General features: G+C 45.8%; 1 protein-coding gene across 3 annotated transcripts in view; it reads left to right on the top strand.

The window, feature by feature from the left end:
• LOC143775621 (long-chain fatty acid transport protein 2-like) overlaps positions 1–19,810 on the top strand; it is a 255,858-nt gene that overhangs the window by 168,435 nt on the left and 67,613 nt on the right. For all 3 annotated transcript variants that reach the window (XM_077263967.1, XM_077263968.1, XM_077263966.1), the window contains one exon: positions 9,927–10,017. In XM_077263967.1, the coding sequence (XP_077120082.1) occupies positions 9,927–10,017 (91 nt within the window). The remainder of the gene's footprint in view (positions 1–9,926; positions 10,018–19,810) is intronic.

Here is a 19,810-nt window from a genome sequence, read left to right as displayed (position 1 = left end):
GGAGCCGCCGCCCCCAGCACAGAGACCTGCAGAGAGCATCACTGCCAGGACTACCTCCTGAAACTCATCAAGAGAATGCCAAGAGTGTGCAAAGCAGTCATCAAAGCAAAAGGTGGCTACTTTGAAGAACCTAGAATATAAGACATATTTTCAGTTGTTTCACACTTTTTTGTTAAGTATATAATTCCACAAGTGTTAATTCATAGTTTTGATGCCTTCAGCATGAATGTACAATTTTCATAGTCATGAAAATACAGAAAAATCTTTAAATGAGAAGGTGAGTCGAAACTTTTGGTCTGTACTATATATATATACATATGTATATGTACAGTACTCGTCCGACTTTTCAGGAACAACATTAGACCAATTTAATTCATGCTGATGGGTATGAGCCTTAACTCTCATATAAGTATGCCTTTATAAGGTTATTCCTTAAACTTGATCCAAATAACGTTTCTATGAATTGTCCCTTTCTAGGATTTATTGATGACTTATGCAACTAAAACCGCTCTGTTATGTACTTAATTGTCCAGTACTGATTTATCCTTTGTTGATTGCTAAAGCTTATCATTGCCTCTGTTGCAGCCAACTTAAAAAAAACTGTCACGTTAGTCATGCTGCCCCAACCATGGGCAACATAAATAAAGGCCTGCTGCATAATTGCAGCCAGACATACAGTGGGGGAAATAAGTACACTGCTCAAAAAAATAAGGGAACACTAAAATACCACATCCTAGATTTCACTGAATGAAATATTCCAGCTGTAAATCTTTATTCACTACATAGTGGAAAGCATTCAGAACAATAAAACATCAAAATTATCAATTTAAATAAAAATTAATATCTCACGGAGGCATGGATTTGGAACGATACTCAAAATCAAAGTGTTAAATCAAATTACAGGCTGATCCAACTTCAGCGGAAATGCCTCAAAACAAGGAAATTATGCTCAGTAGTGTGTGTATGGCCTCCATGTGCCTGTATGATCTCCTTTCCCATGCTTGGGCATGCTCCTCATGAGGCGGCGGACGGTCTCCTGAGGGATCTCCTCCCAGATTTGAACTAAAGCATCTGCCAACTCTTGGACAGTCTGTGGTGCAAAGTGACGTTGGTGGATGGTGCGAGACATGATGTCCCAGATATGTTCAATTGGATTCAGGTCTGGGGAGTTGATGGACCAGTCCATAGCTTCAATGCCTTCATCTTGCAGGAACTGCTGACACACTCCAGCCACATGAGATCTGGCATTGTCCTGCATTAGGAGGAACCCAGGGCCAACCACACCAACATATGGTCTCACAAGGGGTCTGAGGATCTCATCTCAGTACCTAATGGCAGTCAGGTTACCTCTGGTGAGCACATGGAGGGCTGTGTGGCCCTCCAAAGAAATGCCACCCCACACCATTACTGACTCACTGTCAAACTGGTCTGTCACATGTGCTCCAGTGTGAACCTGCTTTCATCTGTGAAGAGCACAGGGTGCCAGTGGTGAATTTGCCAATCCTGCTGTTCTGTGGCAAATGCCAAGCGTCCTGCACGGTGTTGAGCTGTGAGCACAGCCCCATCTGTGGACGTCTGGCACTCAGACCATCCTCATGGAGTCAGTTTCTAACCGTTTGTGCAAACACATGCACATTTGAGGCCTGCTGGAGGTCCTTTTGCAGGGCTCTGGCAGCGCTCATCATGTTCCTCCTTGCACAAAGGCTGAGATAGCGGTGCTGCTGCTGAATTGTTGCCTTCCTATGGCCCCCTCCACGTCTCCTGGTGTACTGGCCTGTCTCCTGGTAGCGCCTCCAGCCTCTGGACAATACGCTGAAAGACACTTCAAACCTTCTTGCCACAGCTTGCATTAATGTGCCATCCTGGATGAGCTGCACTACCTGAGTCACTTGTGTGGGTTGTAGAGTCCATCTCATGCTACCACAAGTGTGAAACCACAACCAACATTCAAAAGTGACCAAAACATCAGTCAGAAAGCATTGGTACTGAGATGTGGTCTGTGGTCCCCACCTGCAGAAACACTCCTTTATTGAGTGTTTCTTGATAATTGCCAATAACTTCCATCTGTTGTCTATTCCATTTGCACAACAGCATGTGAAATTGATTGTCAAACAGTGTTGCTTCCTAAGTGGACAGTTTGATTTCACAGAAGTTTGATTTATTTTGAGTTATATTCTGTTGTTTAAGTGTTCTCTTTATTTTTTTGAGCAGTGTATTTGATCCCTTGCTGATTTTGTAAGTTTGCCCACTGACAAAAATATGAACAATCTATAATTTTAAGGGTAGGTTAATTTTAACATTGAGAGATAGAATATCAAAAATAAAATCCAGAAAATCACATTGTATAAATTATACAAATTTATTTGCATTTTGCAGTGAGAAATAAGTGTTTGATCCCCTACCAACCATTAAGAGTTCTGGCTCCTACATACCAGTTATACACTCCTAATTAACCCATTACCTGCATTAAAGACAGCCGTCTTATATAGTTTACTTTTATAAAAGACTCCTGTCCACAGACACAATTAAGCAGTCAGACTCTAACCTCTACAACATGGGCAAGACCAAAGAGCTTTCTAAGGATGTCAGGGACAAGATCATAGACCTGCACAAAGCTGGAATGGACTGCAAAACCATATGTTAGACGCTGGGTGAGAAGGAGACAATTGTTGGTGCAGTAGTAAGAAAATGGAAAAAATACAAAATGACAGTCAATCGAAATTGATCTGGGGCACCATGCAAAATCTTACCTTGTAGGGTATCCTTAATCATGAGGAAGGTGAGAAATCAGCCTAAAACTACATGGGGGGAACTTGTTAATGAGCTTAAGGCAGCTGGGACCACAGTCACCAAGAAAAAAATTGGTAACACATTACACCGTAAAGGTTTAAAATCCTGCAGTGCCTGCAAGGTTCCCCAGCTCAAGAAGGCACATGTGCAGGCCCGTCTGAAGTTTAGCAATGAACAACTGGATGATTCCGTGAGTGATTGGGGAAGATGCTGTGGTCAGATGATACAGAAATTGAGGTCTTTGGCATTAGCTCAACTCGCCGTGTTTGGAGGAAGAGAAATGCCTATGACCCAAAGAACACCATTCCCACTGTCAAGCACGGAGGTGGAAACATTATGTTTTGGGGTGTTTCTCTGCTAAGGGCCCAGGACTACTAAACCGCATCAATAGGAGAATGGATGGAGCCATGTACCATAAAATTCTGAGTGTCAACCTCCTTCCTTCTGCTAGGACATTAAAAATGGGTCGTGGCTGGATCTTCCAGCAAGACATGACCCAAAACATACAGCCAAGGCAACAAGAGTTGCTAAAAAAAAAGCACATTAAGGTCATGTAGTGGCCTAGCCAGTCTCCAGACCTTAATCCCATAGAACATTTATGGAGTAACAAGCGACAGCCTCAAAATCTTAATGATGTAGAGATGACCTGCACAGAGGAGTGGACCAAAATTCCTCCTGACATTTGCGCAAATCTCATCATCAACTACAAAAAAGTGTGACTGTTGTCCTTGCCAACAAGGGTTTTGCCACCAAGCATTAAGTCTTTTTTGCTGGATGGATCAAATACTTATTTCTCACTGCAAAATGCAAATAAATGTATATAATTTATGCAATGTGATTTTCTGGATTTTATTTTTGATATTCTATCTCTCAATGTTGTAATTACCCTACCTTTAAAATTATAGACTGTTCCTATCAGAAAGGGATCAAATATTTATTTACCCCACTGTATTTTCCTCTGAAATACTTTGGTTTTCTCTGAAACACTTCGGGTGCTATAGCCAGAAATGTGACTAGTCCAGTACTGCCCCCAACCGGCTACTCGCAGCTCTCCTGCAGGTGATTGATTGGTCTTTTCCATAGTGAGAGACTTGTAAATAATGTGGAAAAGGCCTTTTGGGGACAGCAACAGACTAGTCATATCTCAGGCTATGGGATGTAGCCGGATCTTCAAACTAGGAATGATTGCTAGCTCATGTCAGAGAAAGTATTTCAACAGCAAGTATCATGTGACTGGTTCCCTGGTTCAATTGTCATACCGAGGTCTGAGGTGGAATTTATTACGAGTGAGGATTGAACTGTCATCATTAATTATGAATGCCTTTTGTGGCTAGTGAGTGACTTGTCTCGATAAGAGGGAGACCAGTTTATCTTTTATGAGTACTACCAATGAAAGAGAGCCCTGCAGGACAGCCACCGCAAAGATGAGAAAAGTGGCTTATTTCTGTAAGTAAAGTGTACATCTGCCTGGAAGGTGAAGATTAGCAATCCACAAAGAAAGAGAAGATAGTCACACCAGAAAGAGTCTTTATGCTGTTGACTGTCAGTGAAGAAGATTGCCACTGCATAAATGGTGAGGAGATTTTCCCTCAAACTCAAGCACTATTGTGTGTAGGCTAAAGGAGTCCTCAAGATTACTATACAAGCAACAGCAGAGCATTGCCACCAAGAAGGTGACTGAGTAAGAAGGCTGAACCAAGCACGCAGAGAGAGAGTGTGCGGACTGCTTTGAAAGGGACACAGATGGTGCCTAAAAAGGAGTATAAAGAGGCCCACCACTATCTACAGCTTCCACTTACATGTTGCCTTATGAAGAAGGTGGGAGCATTGATAGAGGGAAAAACAGAAATTTTGACATTTGGTTTGAGTTAACATCTTAACCTAGGAATAAAAAGTTAAAAAAAAAATCCAAATTATTAAGAGTAATATTATAGAGTAAGTGCAGCGCCCCAGAGTCCTGGTCGTTGCAGTACTGTGGCTCCGCCACTATGGGGAGCTATGGTGCGTCTGATGGCACGGAAGGAGTTCATCTGATCAGGTATCACAGACACCAATACATTTCACAGTCGGGCCTCCGGGGGGAGCTAAGGGTTCTATTCACTAGGCCACTCCCCACCATAGTGGGTAAACTGGGGGTCAGGCAGGAAGTTAGATCAGAAAGCTGACTGGGTTGGAACCAGGCAACACCTTGTGGCAGAGGGTGTTGTAGGGGAAGATACAGTAGGGTCTCTGTCAGGGGTGGGATCCTGACAGAGGCTTGGCAACTTGAACGAACGTAACGGGACCGTGCCTGCTCCGGGTAGCGGCGGTGCCCAAGGAAGGATTAGAAGCGAGATAGATTGTGCTGAGTGAGAAACGAGATCACGCAAAGGAGAAATACCAGTAGGAGTCGTGCTGTAAGACCGAAGCAACATCCTACTGAGGCACACTACCGGTGGCCGGAACGCCGAGGGAGTATCATAACATTCAGCTTCAAGCAATACTCCAAACAGCGGCAGGACAGTCAGTTTAAGGCGGGCTGTCTAACCTTAAATCACCTATGCAGTCTTGGGGGGCAAGCTGTGGAGAGGGGCGACTCTAGGGTCCCGGAAGAGCTCCGAGCCTACCCGTCAAACGGGTGCCGTTCCAACCAGAACATCAGGGAGGGACGGAGGATTAGCAGAACATCATCTAATCGAGTTGTGAGGGAACTTAAGAAACAGACACAACAGTTGTGGGGGACTTTCCGTAAGCACAGCAGGGAAGGACCACAACACCTAGCGCTAGAAGGAAGGCACCGATTTCCACCTGTGAAGAGAACTCTGGAGGTGCCATTGGACCGGCCGGACTTGCGCAGCCTGGTGAACCGTGTTCTGGACTGAGGACCCAGAGATCTTCAGTAAGGAGGTAAAGAGACTGCAACCTGGTGTCCTCGTTATTTACTGCACCGCACCACTACAGCCTCACTACTACAGCAACACCACCATCATCCATATCTATTATTCACTGTACGCCCCACGGCAGGGTCACGGACCGGGGCCTAGCCACCGTGACAACCCCAGAGCAGAGGCTCATAGGCCCGGTACCGGGTACCCCTCGGCCCTGCGGCGGTTACAACTTGGCGTCACGAACAGGATCTACTTAAGCCTGAAGAATCAGGTCATGTGTGCCTTGGAACTGTGATTTACTGTACTTTATTGTAAAGACTGCGCTGTGCCATTTACTGCCAAAATCCGCCGCCATTACAGTGCTGAGGAGAGCGCAGGAAGAGAAGAGGGGCGTGGAGTGGGCGTAGGCAAGCTGGAGAGCGCGAACAACAATGGCCGCCCAGTCTAAATATTTCTGCACTGTGAGGACGTGTCCGTCAGCCGCAGAGATCCGCCTCCTAATCCTCAATGGAGGGCGGAGACCGAGAAAACGACGCCGCCCACGGAGGAGAGAGCGGGAAACAGACCAGGAAGTGACCCACGTGGAGGACGCTATGGCCAGCAGCTCCGAACCCGACAGTGGGGTTGAAGTGGAAGTCTCCCCCAGCTACCCGGATGAGCATAGCAGCCCGTCCTCCGTGGATAACCCCGAACTTCTGCGGGACGAGATGGAGAGCCTGATCGACCAGCTCCTTCAGCTGAACATGAAGGCCCAGGCTCCACACCAGGCAGCGCCGGAAGAAGGTCCGCAGGCGCCAGATCCTGCACCGTTACCGGAGCAGCCGCTGAGAACTTCGCTGACCCCGCCGCAGGAGGAATCTGCATCGGCTGGTGAGTCCGCCGACCCCATCCCGCTGGCCGAAGGTTTGCTGGTGGGTCCCGTAGCAGCACCACCTCTCCCGGGAACCCATAGACTACAGCGCCTGCTACCATGGGAGGAAGCCACGGGCATGGAACACCGCATGCGGGCCCCAATCACCCCTACTCCGCTGTTGTGTGAGGTCCACGCGGAGCGCACAGTGTGCCGCTGGGTGAACCCCGGATCCAATCTTATGGGGTTCCCCGGGGTGGAGACCCAGGAGGGAGAGATGGTGCAGGCCCTAAGCTGGGGAGAATATCAGGCCCAGCTAGAGCAGCAGTGGAAGGAACAAGACAAAAAGTACCAGGCGGGGCTGGAGGCCTACCACCGGAAAGACTTGGTGGTCAAGGACCGGGCCCGCAAGGACCCCACTGCTCACCAGGCCCTGCGCAGGCAGGGCGTCATTACCACCTTTAAGCTCCGTGGGGGCTGGGGCTTTATCAAAGAACCGGGTCTGTATGCGGAGGTGTTTGTGAACCGGAGGGATGTTGAGTCGCACCTCAGGGAGGGCCACCCAGGCCGGGATCTCTATCCGGGGGATAAAGTATCGTACACCAGGCACTTTGGGGAGAAGGGGTGGTTTGCCCTGAATGTCTACAAGGAGCCAACCCCTGCGATGCCTCCGATTAGGGTGCCAGTAAAGCTGACTCCTGTAGCCAAAGTGTCCCCCTGCGGTCAGCCTGTGGTCGTGGCCAGGACCACTGAAGACACCCCCACGTGCACTATGGTCAAGACCACGACCTGCAGCATCGTCACCTCCACCACCCTCGTAGCCAAGGAGGCACCTCTCTCGGAGGGTGGTACCCGTGCTGCTGCAGAGCTGAAGACTGTGGGTACGCAGACCCCCAGATGGGACGACAGACCCCCTTATGCAGTACCAGGCGGTTCGCAATACCCAAAGGGGTTGCCTCCGCCGGTGCTGCCTCCTGGGTGGTTTGCGTAGATGTTCCCGTATACTGCAATACATGTAAATATTTACTGTTCTTTTATGTTGCTGCTAAAACACGTCCAGGGTTAACTCTTAAGGGGATCCTTTCTGTTGACCTGGGATCCCTATGGTTTGTTTTTGTTTGTTTTTCCAAAGTTTTGCACAAGTTTCTGGTTGAAAAGAACTGCTGAAATCATGAACAGTGCATGATCCGAACTTCTTGTACATAGTTTGCACCTTATTAAAGGCGCTCCCTACTGGTTTTACTTAAAGAAGGACTCTTTGTGAAGATACCACACTGGAACCTTTGCTGAGTATGGACTGGTAGCTTGAGAAGACACGCTACCTCATAGAAGACTTGGTCCTCTCTTAAAGGGGATGTTCATTTGTTGCACGTAAATGATGATATTGCTTTAAGACAGATAGCAATAATGTTTGACGAAAGAAAATGATGATAATGTTTACATGAGTAAGTTATATGTGTTCAATTAGTTAATTGTGAAGAAATACTGATGATGTTCTCTAAAAAGGAAAAGTGAAAGACAGTAGAAGGATGCAGTGGGCCCGTAGGGGTAGACGTGGTGTCCAGCATGCATGATAGTGAGAAAGATAATGAGAAGGCTTAATGTTCAATAGAAAATGTTTTGATAATGATGATAGATAGTTAGGATAGAAGGTAAACCCTGAGTCCTCATAGGAGTCATGCAGAGATGGCTCAGTGCTCTTAAACTGAAAGTAATGTTATGTTCTATACCGTGTATAGTAGTGGAAAAGGCAGTAGGCCCGGGCTGAACGGGGCGGTCCTGCATAGAAAGGAGAGGCAGTAGGTCTGGTGCCGTTAGGACAGGCGGTCCTGCAGATTTAAAGAAGGAGAATGAAAAAGTTAAATTACCTTATAATGTGATTATAGGAAGGTCTTTAGTGGATTCAGAGTGTATGTCCTTAAAGGCAATGTTAAATTATTGTTAAACAATTTTGCACTTAGTAGAATACCCGGTTGGGTAAAAGAAAGTTAATTGTGGCATGTTGCTATGATATTTAACTATGTTTGTAACGTTCAAGTGTCCTCACCTCCCATAAAGGGAAGCCTGTTTAAGTATACTTATTGTTATTGCACTCAACAAAACTGTATGTCTTTTTGCTAACTTGTATTGTTGTTTTCTTCCCAGTCCCGGAGTACTGTGTTTAACCAGGGGGGAGTGCAGCGCCCCAGAGTCCTGGTCGTTGCAGTACTGTGGCTCCGCCACTATGGGGAGCTATGGTGCGTCTGATGGCACTGAAGGAGTTCATCTGATCAGGTATCACAGACACCAATACATTTCACAGTCGGGCCTCCGGGGGGAGCTAAGGGTTCTATTCACTAGGCCACTCCCCACCATAGTGGGTGAACTGTGGGTCAGGCAGGAAGTTAGATCAGAAAGCTGACTGGGTTGGAACCAGGCAACACCTTGTGGCAGAGGGTGTTGTAGGGGAAGATACAGTAGGGTCTCTGTCAGGGGTGGGATCCTGACAGAGGCTTGGCAACTTGAACGAACGTAACGGGACCGTGCCTGCTCCGGGTAGCGGCGGTGCCCAAGGAAGGATTAGAAGCGAGATAGATTGTGCTGAGTGAGAAACGAGATCACGCAAAGGAGAAATACCAGTAGGAGTCGTGCTGTAAGACCGAAGCAACATCCTACTGAGGCGCACTACCGGTGGCCGGAACGCCGAGGGAGTATCATAACATTCAGCTTCAAGCAATACTCCAAACAGCAGCAGGACAGTCAGTTTAAGGCGGGCTGTCTAACCTTAAATCTCCTATGCAGTCTTGGGGGGCAACCTGTGGAGAGGGGCGACTCTAGGGTCCCGGAAGAGCTCCGAGCCTACCCGTCAAACGGGTGCCGTTCCAACCAGAACATCAGGGAGGGACGGCGGATTAGCAGAACTTCATCTAATCGAGTTGTGAGGGAACTTAAGAAACAGACACAACAGTTGTGGGGGACTTTCCGTAAGCACAGCAGGGAAGGACCACAACACCTAGCGCTAGAAGGAAGGCACCGATTTCCACCTGTGAAGAGAACTCTGGAGGTGCCATTGGACCGGCCGGACTTGCGCAGCCTGGTGAACCGTGTTCTGGACTGAGGACCCAGAGATCTTCAGTAAAGAGGTAAAGAGACTGCAACCTGGTGTCCTCGTTATTTACTGCACCGCACCACTACAGCCTCACTACTACAGCAACACCACCATCATCCATATCTATTATTCACTGTACGCCCCACGGCAGGGTCACGGACCGGGGCCTAGCCACCGTGACAACCCCAGAGCAGAGGCTCATAGGCCCGGTACCGGGTACCCCTCGGCCCTGCGGCAGTGGGGGCGTTACATATATCAATATGAAATATAATAAAGCTTTACAAATAAGCATGGTAAAGTCTGATTATTGACCATTTTTTTTTTCTTTCAGCTTGTTACGCCTTTTGAAGTTGTTAAATTTGATGTGGAAAAAAATGAAGCAATTCGAGATTCTGCAGGACGCTGTATTAGAGTACCAAGAGGTATGGACAATTGTCTACTTAAAAGCACTAAAGGAGCAAAATTTGCATTTTTTATGCAATTCACCAAAATCCAGCACCATGATTGCAAATTGTGAACATAGCCTAAGGGTGTCACGGGGGTACTGGGTAGACTAAAGCTGGTTACCCGGGCCCCTGCGATATCCCCCAGACTAGGGAAAACCCTGTCTGTCCCTCTCCCAGAATTTACACTAATGGTGTGCTTGTCTGGGCCACCAGGCCTGACCCTGACTCCTGTTTCAGCCCTATGCTGAAACCTCCACCCGCCACCCAGTGATTAGACCACACACAAACCTCAACAGAAAGCACAGACAGGGAAAACTAAAAACGCACCACATTTAAAAAAACTGACCGTCACATCCAAACATAGACTAAGTGTGAACAGGTGCTGAACCTAGAGTCACCAACTCGTATACAGTCAAGTAAATAAGGCAGCACAATGCAGCGCTGAAACATGCAAACATGAAACATGAAAACCGAACTGCATTACTGCACTAGAAATATGAAAAATGAGAGCGTTTAGTGCATAAAAATTGCCAATTTTCTGTATACCTGGTAGCCACTTTAGGGCATCTCTCGTTTACCAGGTCCTATGCTTTCCTTTCCTCACTGAGAATAAACGTCTCCATCTGAATGGGTACCTATGAAACCTCTTCTTAGACTAACATTCTCTCTTTCTGTGGAGGGGTAATGGACCTGTTGCGATTAAAACACCTGTGGCTAAGAGGCGGAGTGCTCGGTCAGAGGGCTAAAGAATACATTTCAAAAAACTGACCGTCACAGCCAAACATAGACTAAGTGTGAACAGGTTTAATATTACAGTCATGAAGCACCAATATACTTTGTATAGATGAGTGGTAAATACCAACTCTCTCTAGGCACTCCTCGGGTGCCCTTCTGGGACTACTCCAAACCAATACATAGACAAAAACACGGAGAAAAAAAGTCCACTTCAACATATTTAGAAAACAATATACAAAAGGTTTATTAAGTAATCAATCATATACGAATACAAATATATAAAACACAAAACATGGATGTATTGTCAATACCGCCATATAGCAGAAGACACATATAGGAGGAAATGTGGCAATGACCAAGTCAGGGGGGGAGTTCACATATTACACCTTTTGGGTAGCAGCGTCAGCTCAAAAAGTAAAGAAAACGTACGACCAAATATAATCACTATGTCTAACTCACATGGCAAAATAGCCCACAGTATAGGATCATATCATCATAAGTACATATAGTTGCTGCTTACCCATTATGGATCAGGTGTGTTCTCCCCACCTCACTCGGTCCCCCCGGACGCGCGTTTCGCGTGGCTTTTTCAACAGGGTGTCCCTGTTGAAAAAGCCACGCGAAACGCGCGTCCGGGGGGACCGAGTGAGGTGGGGAGAACACACCTGATCCATAATGGGTAAGCAGCAACTATATGTACTTATGATGATATGATCCTATACTGTGGGCTATTTTGCCATGTGAGTTAGACATAGTGATTATATTTGGTCGTACGTTTTCTTTACTTTTTGAGCTGACGCTGCTACCCAAAAGGTGTAATATGTGAACTCCCCCCCTGACTTGGTCATTGCCACATTTCCTCCTATATGTGTCTTCTGCTATATGGCGGTATTGACAATACATCCATGTTTTGTGTTTTATATATTTGTATTCGTATATGATTGATTACTTAATAAACCTTTTGTATATTGTTTTCTAAATATGTTGAAGTGGACTTTTTTTCTCCGTGTTTTTGTCTATGTAAGTGTGAACAGGTGCTGAACCTAGAGTCACCAACTCGTATACAGTCAAGTAAATAAGGCAGCACATTGCAGCACTAAAAACGCACCACGCCGCAGACACACAGGAAAACACTATAACATGCACAAGGCAAAACAAATACAAATATAGGAAGGAGAAATATGACAAAGGGTAATACACCACCAGATACAATATTTCTACTCCAAGACCACCACTCCAGACCGGAATCACTAGGCACAAGGCACAAGCTATAAGAGGCGACGCCCAAAGTCCAGCAGAACTATTTAAAGGCAGTGGGCGAGACCCAGCCTCCAACCCGAGTACCAGCTAAATTAACCCCTGACAACCTAGATAAAATCTAGTAGGCGCCACTGAGCGTATAGTGGACGAATGCGGAATTACCGCTGTCTGTCGGACGCCCTAGTCTGAATAGCGTCCGACATGACAAAGGGTTATCAATGCAAAATAGAACTTAACCACAAGGGTTTGACATTCTAGCTTGAGATATTAATGCTATTTGACTGATTAATAAGAGAAAAAACAAAAAACTGAGCTGGAGTATGACTTGAAAACATGCATGATGTAAAGGAATGTTCACACTGGCCATAGAAACAAGCAAATCCAAAGGAAAAGTAATGTGTGCATATACCCTAATGAAAATAAATAAGCAAAAAAGCAAGTGCATTATAATAATAATTTTATTTATATAGCGCCAACATATTCTGCAGCGCTTTACAAATTATAGAGGGAATTTGTACAGACAATAGACATAACAGCATAACAGAAATCACAGTTCAAAATAGATACCAAGAGAAGTGAGGGCAATGCTTGCAAGCTTACAAACTATGAGGAAAAGGGGAGACACGAGAGGTGGATGGTAACAATTGTTTTCGTTGTTCGGACCAGCCATAGTGTAAGGCTCGGGTGTTCATGTAAAGCTGCATGAACCAGTTAACAGCCCAATTATGTAACAGTACAGACACAAAGGGCTATTAAATGCATAAAGTGTATAATAATAATAATAATAATAATTTTATTTATATAGCGCCAACATATTCCGCAGCGCTTTACAACTTATAGAGGGGACTTATACAGACAATAGACATTACAGCATAACAGAAATCACAGTTCAAAACAGATACCAGGAGGAATGAGGGCCCTGCTGCTCGCAAGCTTACAATCTATGAGGAAAAGGGGAGACACAAGAGGTGGATGGTAACAATTGCTTTAGTTATTTGGACCAGCCATAGTGTAAGGCTCGGGTGTTCATGTAAAGCTGCATGAACCAGTTAACTGCCTAAGTATGTAACAGTACAGACACAGAGGCTATTAACTGCATAAAGTGTATGAGAACATGATGGAGGAACGTGATTATGTTGTTGTTTTTTATTAATAGGCCACACAGGGATAATTAGGTTAATGCGTTGAGGCGGTAGGCCAATCTGAACAAATGAGTTTTTAGTGCACGCTTAAAACTGTGGGGATTGGGGATTAATTGTATTAACCTAGGTAGTGCATTCCAAAGAATCGGCGCCGCACGTGTAAAGTCTTGGAGACGGGAGTGGGAGGTTCTGATTATTGAGGATGCTAACCTGAGGTCATTAGCAGAGCGGAGGGCACGGGTAGGTTGGTAGACTGAGACCAGAGAGGAGATGTAGGGTGGTGCTGAGCCATGGAGTGCTTTGTGGATGAGGGTAGTAGTTTTGTACTGGATTCTGGATTGGATGGGTAGCCAGTGTAATGACTGGCACAAGGTAATGAGAAAATGATGCAAGGAACCTGATTATGGTTTAAGTTTTTTGAATGGGCCACACAGGGATAGTTAGGTTAATGCGTTGAGGCGGTAGGCCAGTCTGAACAAATGCATTTTAGGGCACGCTTAAAACTGTGGGGATTGGGGATTAATCGTATTCCCCTGGGTAGTGCATTCCAAAGAATTGGCGAAGCACGTCTTGGAGATGGGAGTGGGAGGTTCTGATTATTGAGGATGTTAACCTCAGGTCATTAGCAGATTGTGACAGTAACTACACTCTCAAATGTTAAAACCTACCTAGTGTGAATAGTGGCAGAGAGTCATGGGGTCCCAACCGGACACCCAGCTTTGGAGGAACTATATGTGAACTGCCAGCTCAGTGAAAAGGGGGCCACACCCTATTTGTACTGAATCTATATATATAAGAGGAATCGTGATTACTCGCTAATCCCGCCCCCTGCCCAGTAGCTCTGCCCCCACATAATCCTGCCCCCCACTCCATTACCACACACAATCTTGCCCCCACCACATCACCACACACAATCCCGCCCCCCCATAAATCCCACCCCCACCACACATAATCCCGCCTCCCACATCACCACACATAATCCCGCCCCTTCAACACATCACCACACATAATCCCGACCCCCAACACATCACCACACAATCCCGCCTCCCCAACACATCACCACACATAATCCGACCCCCCACCACATTACACATAATCCCGCCCCCCACCACATTACACATAATCCCGCCCCCCACCACATTATCACACATAATACCACCCCCCCACCAAATTACCGCACACAATCCCACACCCACCACATTACCACACAATCCTGCCCCCCCACATTACCACAGATAATCCCACCCCCCACCACATTACCACACATAATCCCACCCCCCCACCACATTACCACACATAATCCTGCCCCCACCAAATCACCACAGATAATCCCGCCCCCCCACATTACCACACATAAACCCGCCCCCCCACATTACCTCACATAATCCCACCCCCACATTACCGCACATAATCCCACCCCCCCACCACATTACACATAATCCCGCCCTCCACCACATTACCACACATAATCCCACCCCGCACCACATTACCGCACATAATCCCACCCCCCACCACATTACCACACAATCCCGCCCCCCCACCACATTACCACAGATAATCCCACCCCCCACCACACTACCACACATAATCCCGTCCCCCCACCACATTACCACACATAATCCCGCCCCCCATCACATTACCACAGATAATCCTGCCGCCCACCACATTACCACACATAATCCCACCCCCCCACCACATTACCACAAATAATCCAGACCCCCACCACATTACCACACATAATCCCGCCCCCACCACATTACCACACATAATCCCGCCCGCCACCACATTACCACACATAATCCCGCCCCCACCACAGATAATCCCGCCCCCCACAACATTACCACACGTACAGTAATCCCGCCCCCCCACCACATTACCACACATAATCCTGCCCCACCACATCACCACAGATAATCCCGCCCCCCCACCACATTACCACACATAATCCCGCCCCCACAGTACCACACATAATCCCACCCCATCACCACATAATCCCGCCCCCCACCACATCACCACATATAATCCCACCCCCCACCACACATAATCCTGCCCCCACCCCATCACCACACATAATCCCGCCCTGCCACCCCATCACCACACATAATACCACCCCCCCACCCCATCACCACACTTAATCCCGCCCCCCACCACACACAATCCCGCCCCCCACCACAACACATAATCCCGCCCCCCACCACATCACCACACATAATCCCACCCCCCCACCCCATTACGACACATAATCCCACCCCCCCACCCCATTACGACACATAATCCCGCCCCCCCACTCCATCACCACACATAATCCTGCCCCCCACCACATCACCACACTAATGTTATTAACTTAATTTTAAGTTAATTTACCACCTGTGTAAGCGCTATTGAATGTTGTCATTATTTACTTTAGTTTAATCACCAGCAGCGTTAATTAGATAGCAATGAGCGTGCCGACCGTTAGCTGGCTGGAAACATCTAGTATATCAATATATCAATAGACCTATTCACCCACCTGGGTTACATATCCCTCTAAAAGCTTGTGACATATTATAAGATTCCATAAATGTTTGTGGCAGACAGAGGGCTTCTCAGCTCTTTTAATTGAAGATCTGATTTCAGTTGCTGGACCCAGCTGAGCAAGCTATACTGTTGCAGTAGGAATATGTTTTGCAGACAACAAACCATCACATTTGTATCTCAATTAAAAAAAATTGATGAATTCTGATATGCACAGATAGTGCTTTTTATGTCATAATGTGCTAAATATAGGTTAAAACTTGTCTGATTACATTTCTGGATCTTTTTGTGTCTGTCTACCCGCCATACTTTACATTTAACCAGTTAAGTGCAACTCAGAACATTTCTGTATTACATACAAATGCCAGGCTCGGATATTGCTATTTAACCCCTGTACGACATGTACATGCATATACATTACATGTTGGGAGATAGCATAGCCCACTCTATAAATTGAGTTGACGGTTGTGCTATATACCTGACACTTGCTTCCAACTCCCAGGATTGGAGAGAACTAACTGTAACTCTTTAGATGCCATGGTTTATTTTAAGAGAACCTGTCAGAAGGATTTTGGACTGTTAACTAAACACATGGCTGTAATAGAGATTTGAAGCTGATTAAAATGATAGCAATTTTAAAGAAATCAATTTTTTGTCGTTCTTCTCTATTTGGCCTTGGAAGTTTTATGTTAATGAGACACAAGTACAGTGGGGCTGGATGTTGCATTTGGTCTTCTCCTGTCAGTCAGTGACTTGTCAGTGACTTGCCTCCAATGGCCGAAATCTCACAAAGATGCCATCAGTGCCAGGAGATGGACATGCCAGGCATTGAAATGGTAAAAATCGATCAGCACATGCACCAGCCCTGGAAATGAAGCCGCCTGCTTGAAAAAGCTGTGACCTATTGCTCATACAACAGAGGCAGGTGGGGTTGCGGATAATACTCAGACTGGCAGGTAAAGACCAAGTGCAACATCCAACCCTGCTGCACTTGCACCTCATTAGCATAAAATTACCACATTGATTACAAAAGCATCACAAAATGCATTTTTCAAAAAAGGTATCATTTTAATCAGCTTTAAAACACCATTCATTACTAGTGTTGAGCGATACCGTCCGATACTTGAAAGTATCGGTATCGGAAAGTATCGGCCGATACCGGCAAAGTATCGGATCTAATCCGATACCGATACCCGATACCAATACAAGTCAATGGGACTCAAGTATCGGACGGTATCCCTGATGGTTCCCAGGGTCTGAAGGAGAGGAAACTCTCCTTCAGGCCCTGGGATCCATATTAATGTGTAAAAGAAAGAATTAAAATAAAAAATATTGCTATACTCACCTCTCCGACGCAGCCTGGACCTTACCGAGGAAACCGGCAGCGTTCTTTGCTTAAAATGCGCGCGTTTACTGCCTTCCGTGACGTCACGGCTTGTGATTGGTCGCGTGCCGCCCATGTGGCCGCGACGCGACCAATCACAGCAAGCCGTGACGTAAATTTCAGGTCCTGAATGCCTAATTCTAGGCATTCAGGATTTGAAAATTACGTTACGGCTTGTGATTGGTCGCGTCGCGGTCACATGGGCGACGCGACCAATCACAAGCCGTGAGGTCACGGGAGGCAGGAAACGCGCGCATTTTAAAATTACGTCACGGCTTGTGATTGGTTGCGTGCCGCCCATGTGACCGCGACGCGACCAATCACAGCAAGCCGTGACGTAATTTCAGGTCCTGAATGCCTAATTCTGCATTGTGGCGCACGCCACAATTCTGCCACATGGGCGGCACGCGACCAATCACAAGCCGTGACATCACGGAAGGCAGTAAACGCGCGCATTTTAAGCAAAGAACGCTGCCGGTTCCCTCGGTAAGGTCCAGGCTGCGTCGGAGAGGTGAGTATAGCAATATTTTTTATTTTAATTCTTTCTTTTACACATTAATGTTGTTTCAATACCGATACCCGATACCACAAAAGTATCGGATCTCGGTATCGGAATTCCGATACCCGCAAGTATCGGCCGATACCCGATACTTGCGGTATCGGAATGCTCAACACTATTCATTACAGCAAAAAAAATTTTAGTCAAGTGTCCAAAATCCTGCTGACAAGCCTCTTTTTACGCATTAAGATTTCCCAAGTTTGCCAAGGTCAATGGCAGGATGGTAACAGAATAAATAATTATTGCAGGTTTTTGTACGAGTGACAAAAAAATTCTTAACATTTTTTTCATTTCTTTATTTAGTTGTTTTTGTATAGCATCATTATATTTCACTGCACTTTACTGACATTATAATCCCTGTTGTTCCTATTGGACTATTGGAGACCAAAATCTAAATTCCCTATCAATACGTCTTTGGCATGTATTGTTAAAAAACTATTTGTAAAAAGAATGTAAACAAAATATAAAAATAAACATGTAGTATTATTGCATCTAGATGGATCCAAGCCATTAAAATGTCACAGTATTTATCTTGTATGTAAATCCTGTTAAAACAAATTGCTAACATTGCTCTTTTTCAGATATCTTATAAAAAAGTAAATAAAAATTTATCAAAAATTATGCTGATCAGCTTTTCACTAATAAAATCTTCACACAGTTTCATCAAGGGAAACTTTGTTTATAAAGCTTTGGTCAAAATATAGCTGCACAAGTTAAATTTAAAAAAGGGCTTTTTTAGTTTAATAATAATATATATATATATATATATATATATATATATATATATATATATATATTGAGTTTGCGTAGTATAACTTGTCTTATAGGAGAGCGATTAAACTCTATTTATGGATATAAATCCTGGTCATGCACAAAGAAATCGTGATAAAGGTAATTGTGATATTTGCTTACTTTGCTTTTTGTTAATATCGTACTAGACTGGAATTATATTAACACTCGAAGCAGAACTACATAAACTGTAGTGTTATGCCTTGCACAAGACCTAGGGATATGGTGCATTACACAGGGTGCATAAAAACATCAAAGAAAAAAATTATTTTCTTTCATTAATTTCTGTATAAAGCAATATCATATTCCACAGCACTTTACAGACATCATCACCATCCCCATTGGGATTCACAAGCTAAATTTCCCTCCAGAATGACTTTGGAGCGTGGGATGTGACGCCCCAGGGTTCTGGTTGTCACAGTGGCATTGCCTTCCTCACGAGGAGAGTGATGTCACACTTGGAAGCAATGAAGGATTCCTTTTAACAGGTAATCAGCACATACAACACCATTCTGACTTCAGGCCAGAAGGGGGAGGTCTACACCCAACTTCAGGGGAGCTGCTCTCTCTGGTCGGGAGGAGGAGTTAGTTGCTAGGCAGTTGCTAGGGAGTTGGGAAGAGTTGACAGTTGGTGCCAGACAGCAGATGAGAGCAGTCTGAGGCAGAAGGACGAGTGATAGCGAGATACAGAAGGAAGAACAGCTTGTAACAAATGTGCCGGAGAATGAAGCACAGGAGAGAGACAACAAGGGAGAATAGCTGCGACTGGGCTACCTCCCTGACAGAGTGCAGATACCGGTAACTGGAAAAACCGAGGTTGTGTCATACTCTAGGAGGCACAGCAGAAACCGGTAGGACAGCTGGACTACATGTAACTTGTCCACCCTAACACCCAGGAGACACAGTGACACATAGAGCCCAGGTCATGATAGAGACCCTGTAAAAAGGCTCGAGTCACCTGCCATGTGGGTTTGAGTCCTACCTAAAGGGGGACAGAGAGAACTGAGAGGACCTTGCCAGAAACCTTAGGCAGTAAGGGACTACAATACCACCACACTAAAAGGAAGGCTTTTAACTCCACCTGGTAAAGCTGAACTCTGAACTCGCTTCCAAGCCGGCCAGATCCTTCCTGTACCTGTGATCTGGTGCCCTGGACTGGGGCTGCCTGCTACCATCAGTAAACCAGGTAAAGAGACTGCAGACCTGTGTCCTCCGTTCTTTATCACACCAATCACCATCTTCATCTATTACACTGGGAGCCCTGGGGACCCAGCTTCACCTGTGGGAAACTACACCATCCCAGCTGCCATAACATCACCCCAGTGGACCCCTTAAAGCAGCGTTGATCATCCCTGACCGAATACCACAGGTGGCGTCACAAACTTT

The sequence above is a fragment of the Ranitomeya variabilis genome, chromosome 5, assembly GCF_051348905.1.
Source record: "Ranitomeya variabilis isolate aRanVar5 chromosome 5, aRanVar5.hap1, whole genome shotgun sequence".
Taxonomy (NCBI): Eukaryota; Metazoa; Chordata; class Amphibia; order Anura; family Dendrobatidae; genus Ranitomeya; species Ranitomeya variabilis.
This window is presented reverse-complemented; position numbering and strand designations above follow the sequence as displayed.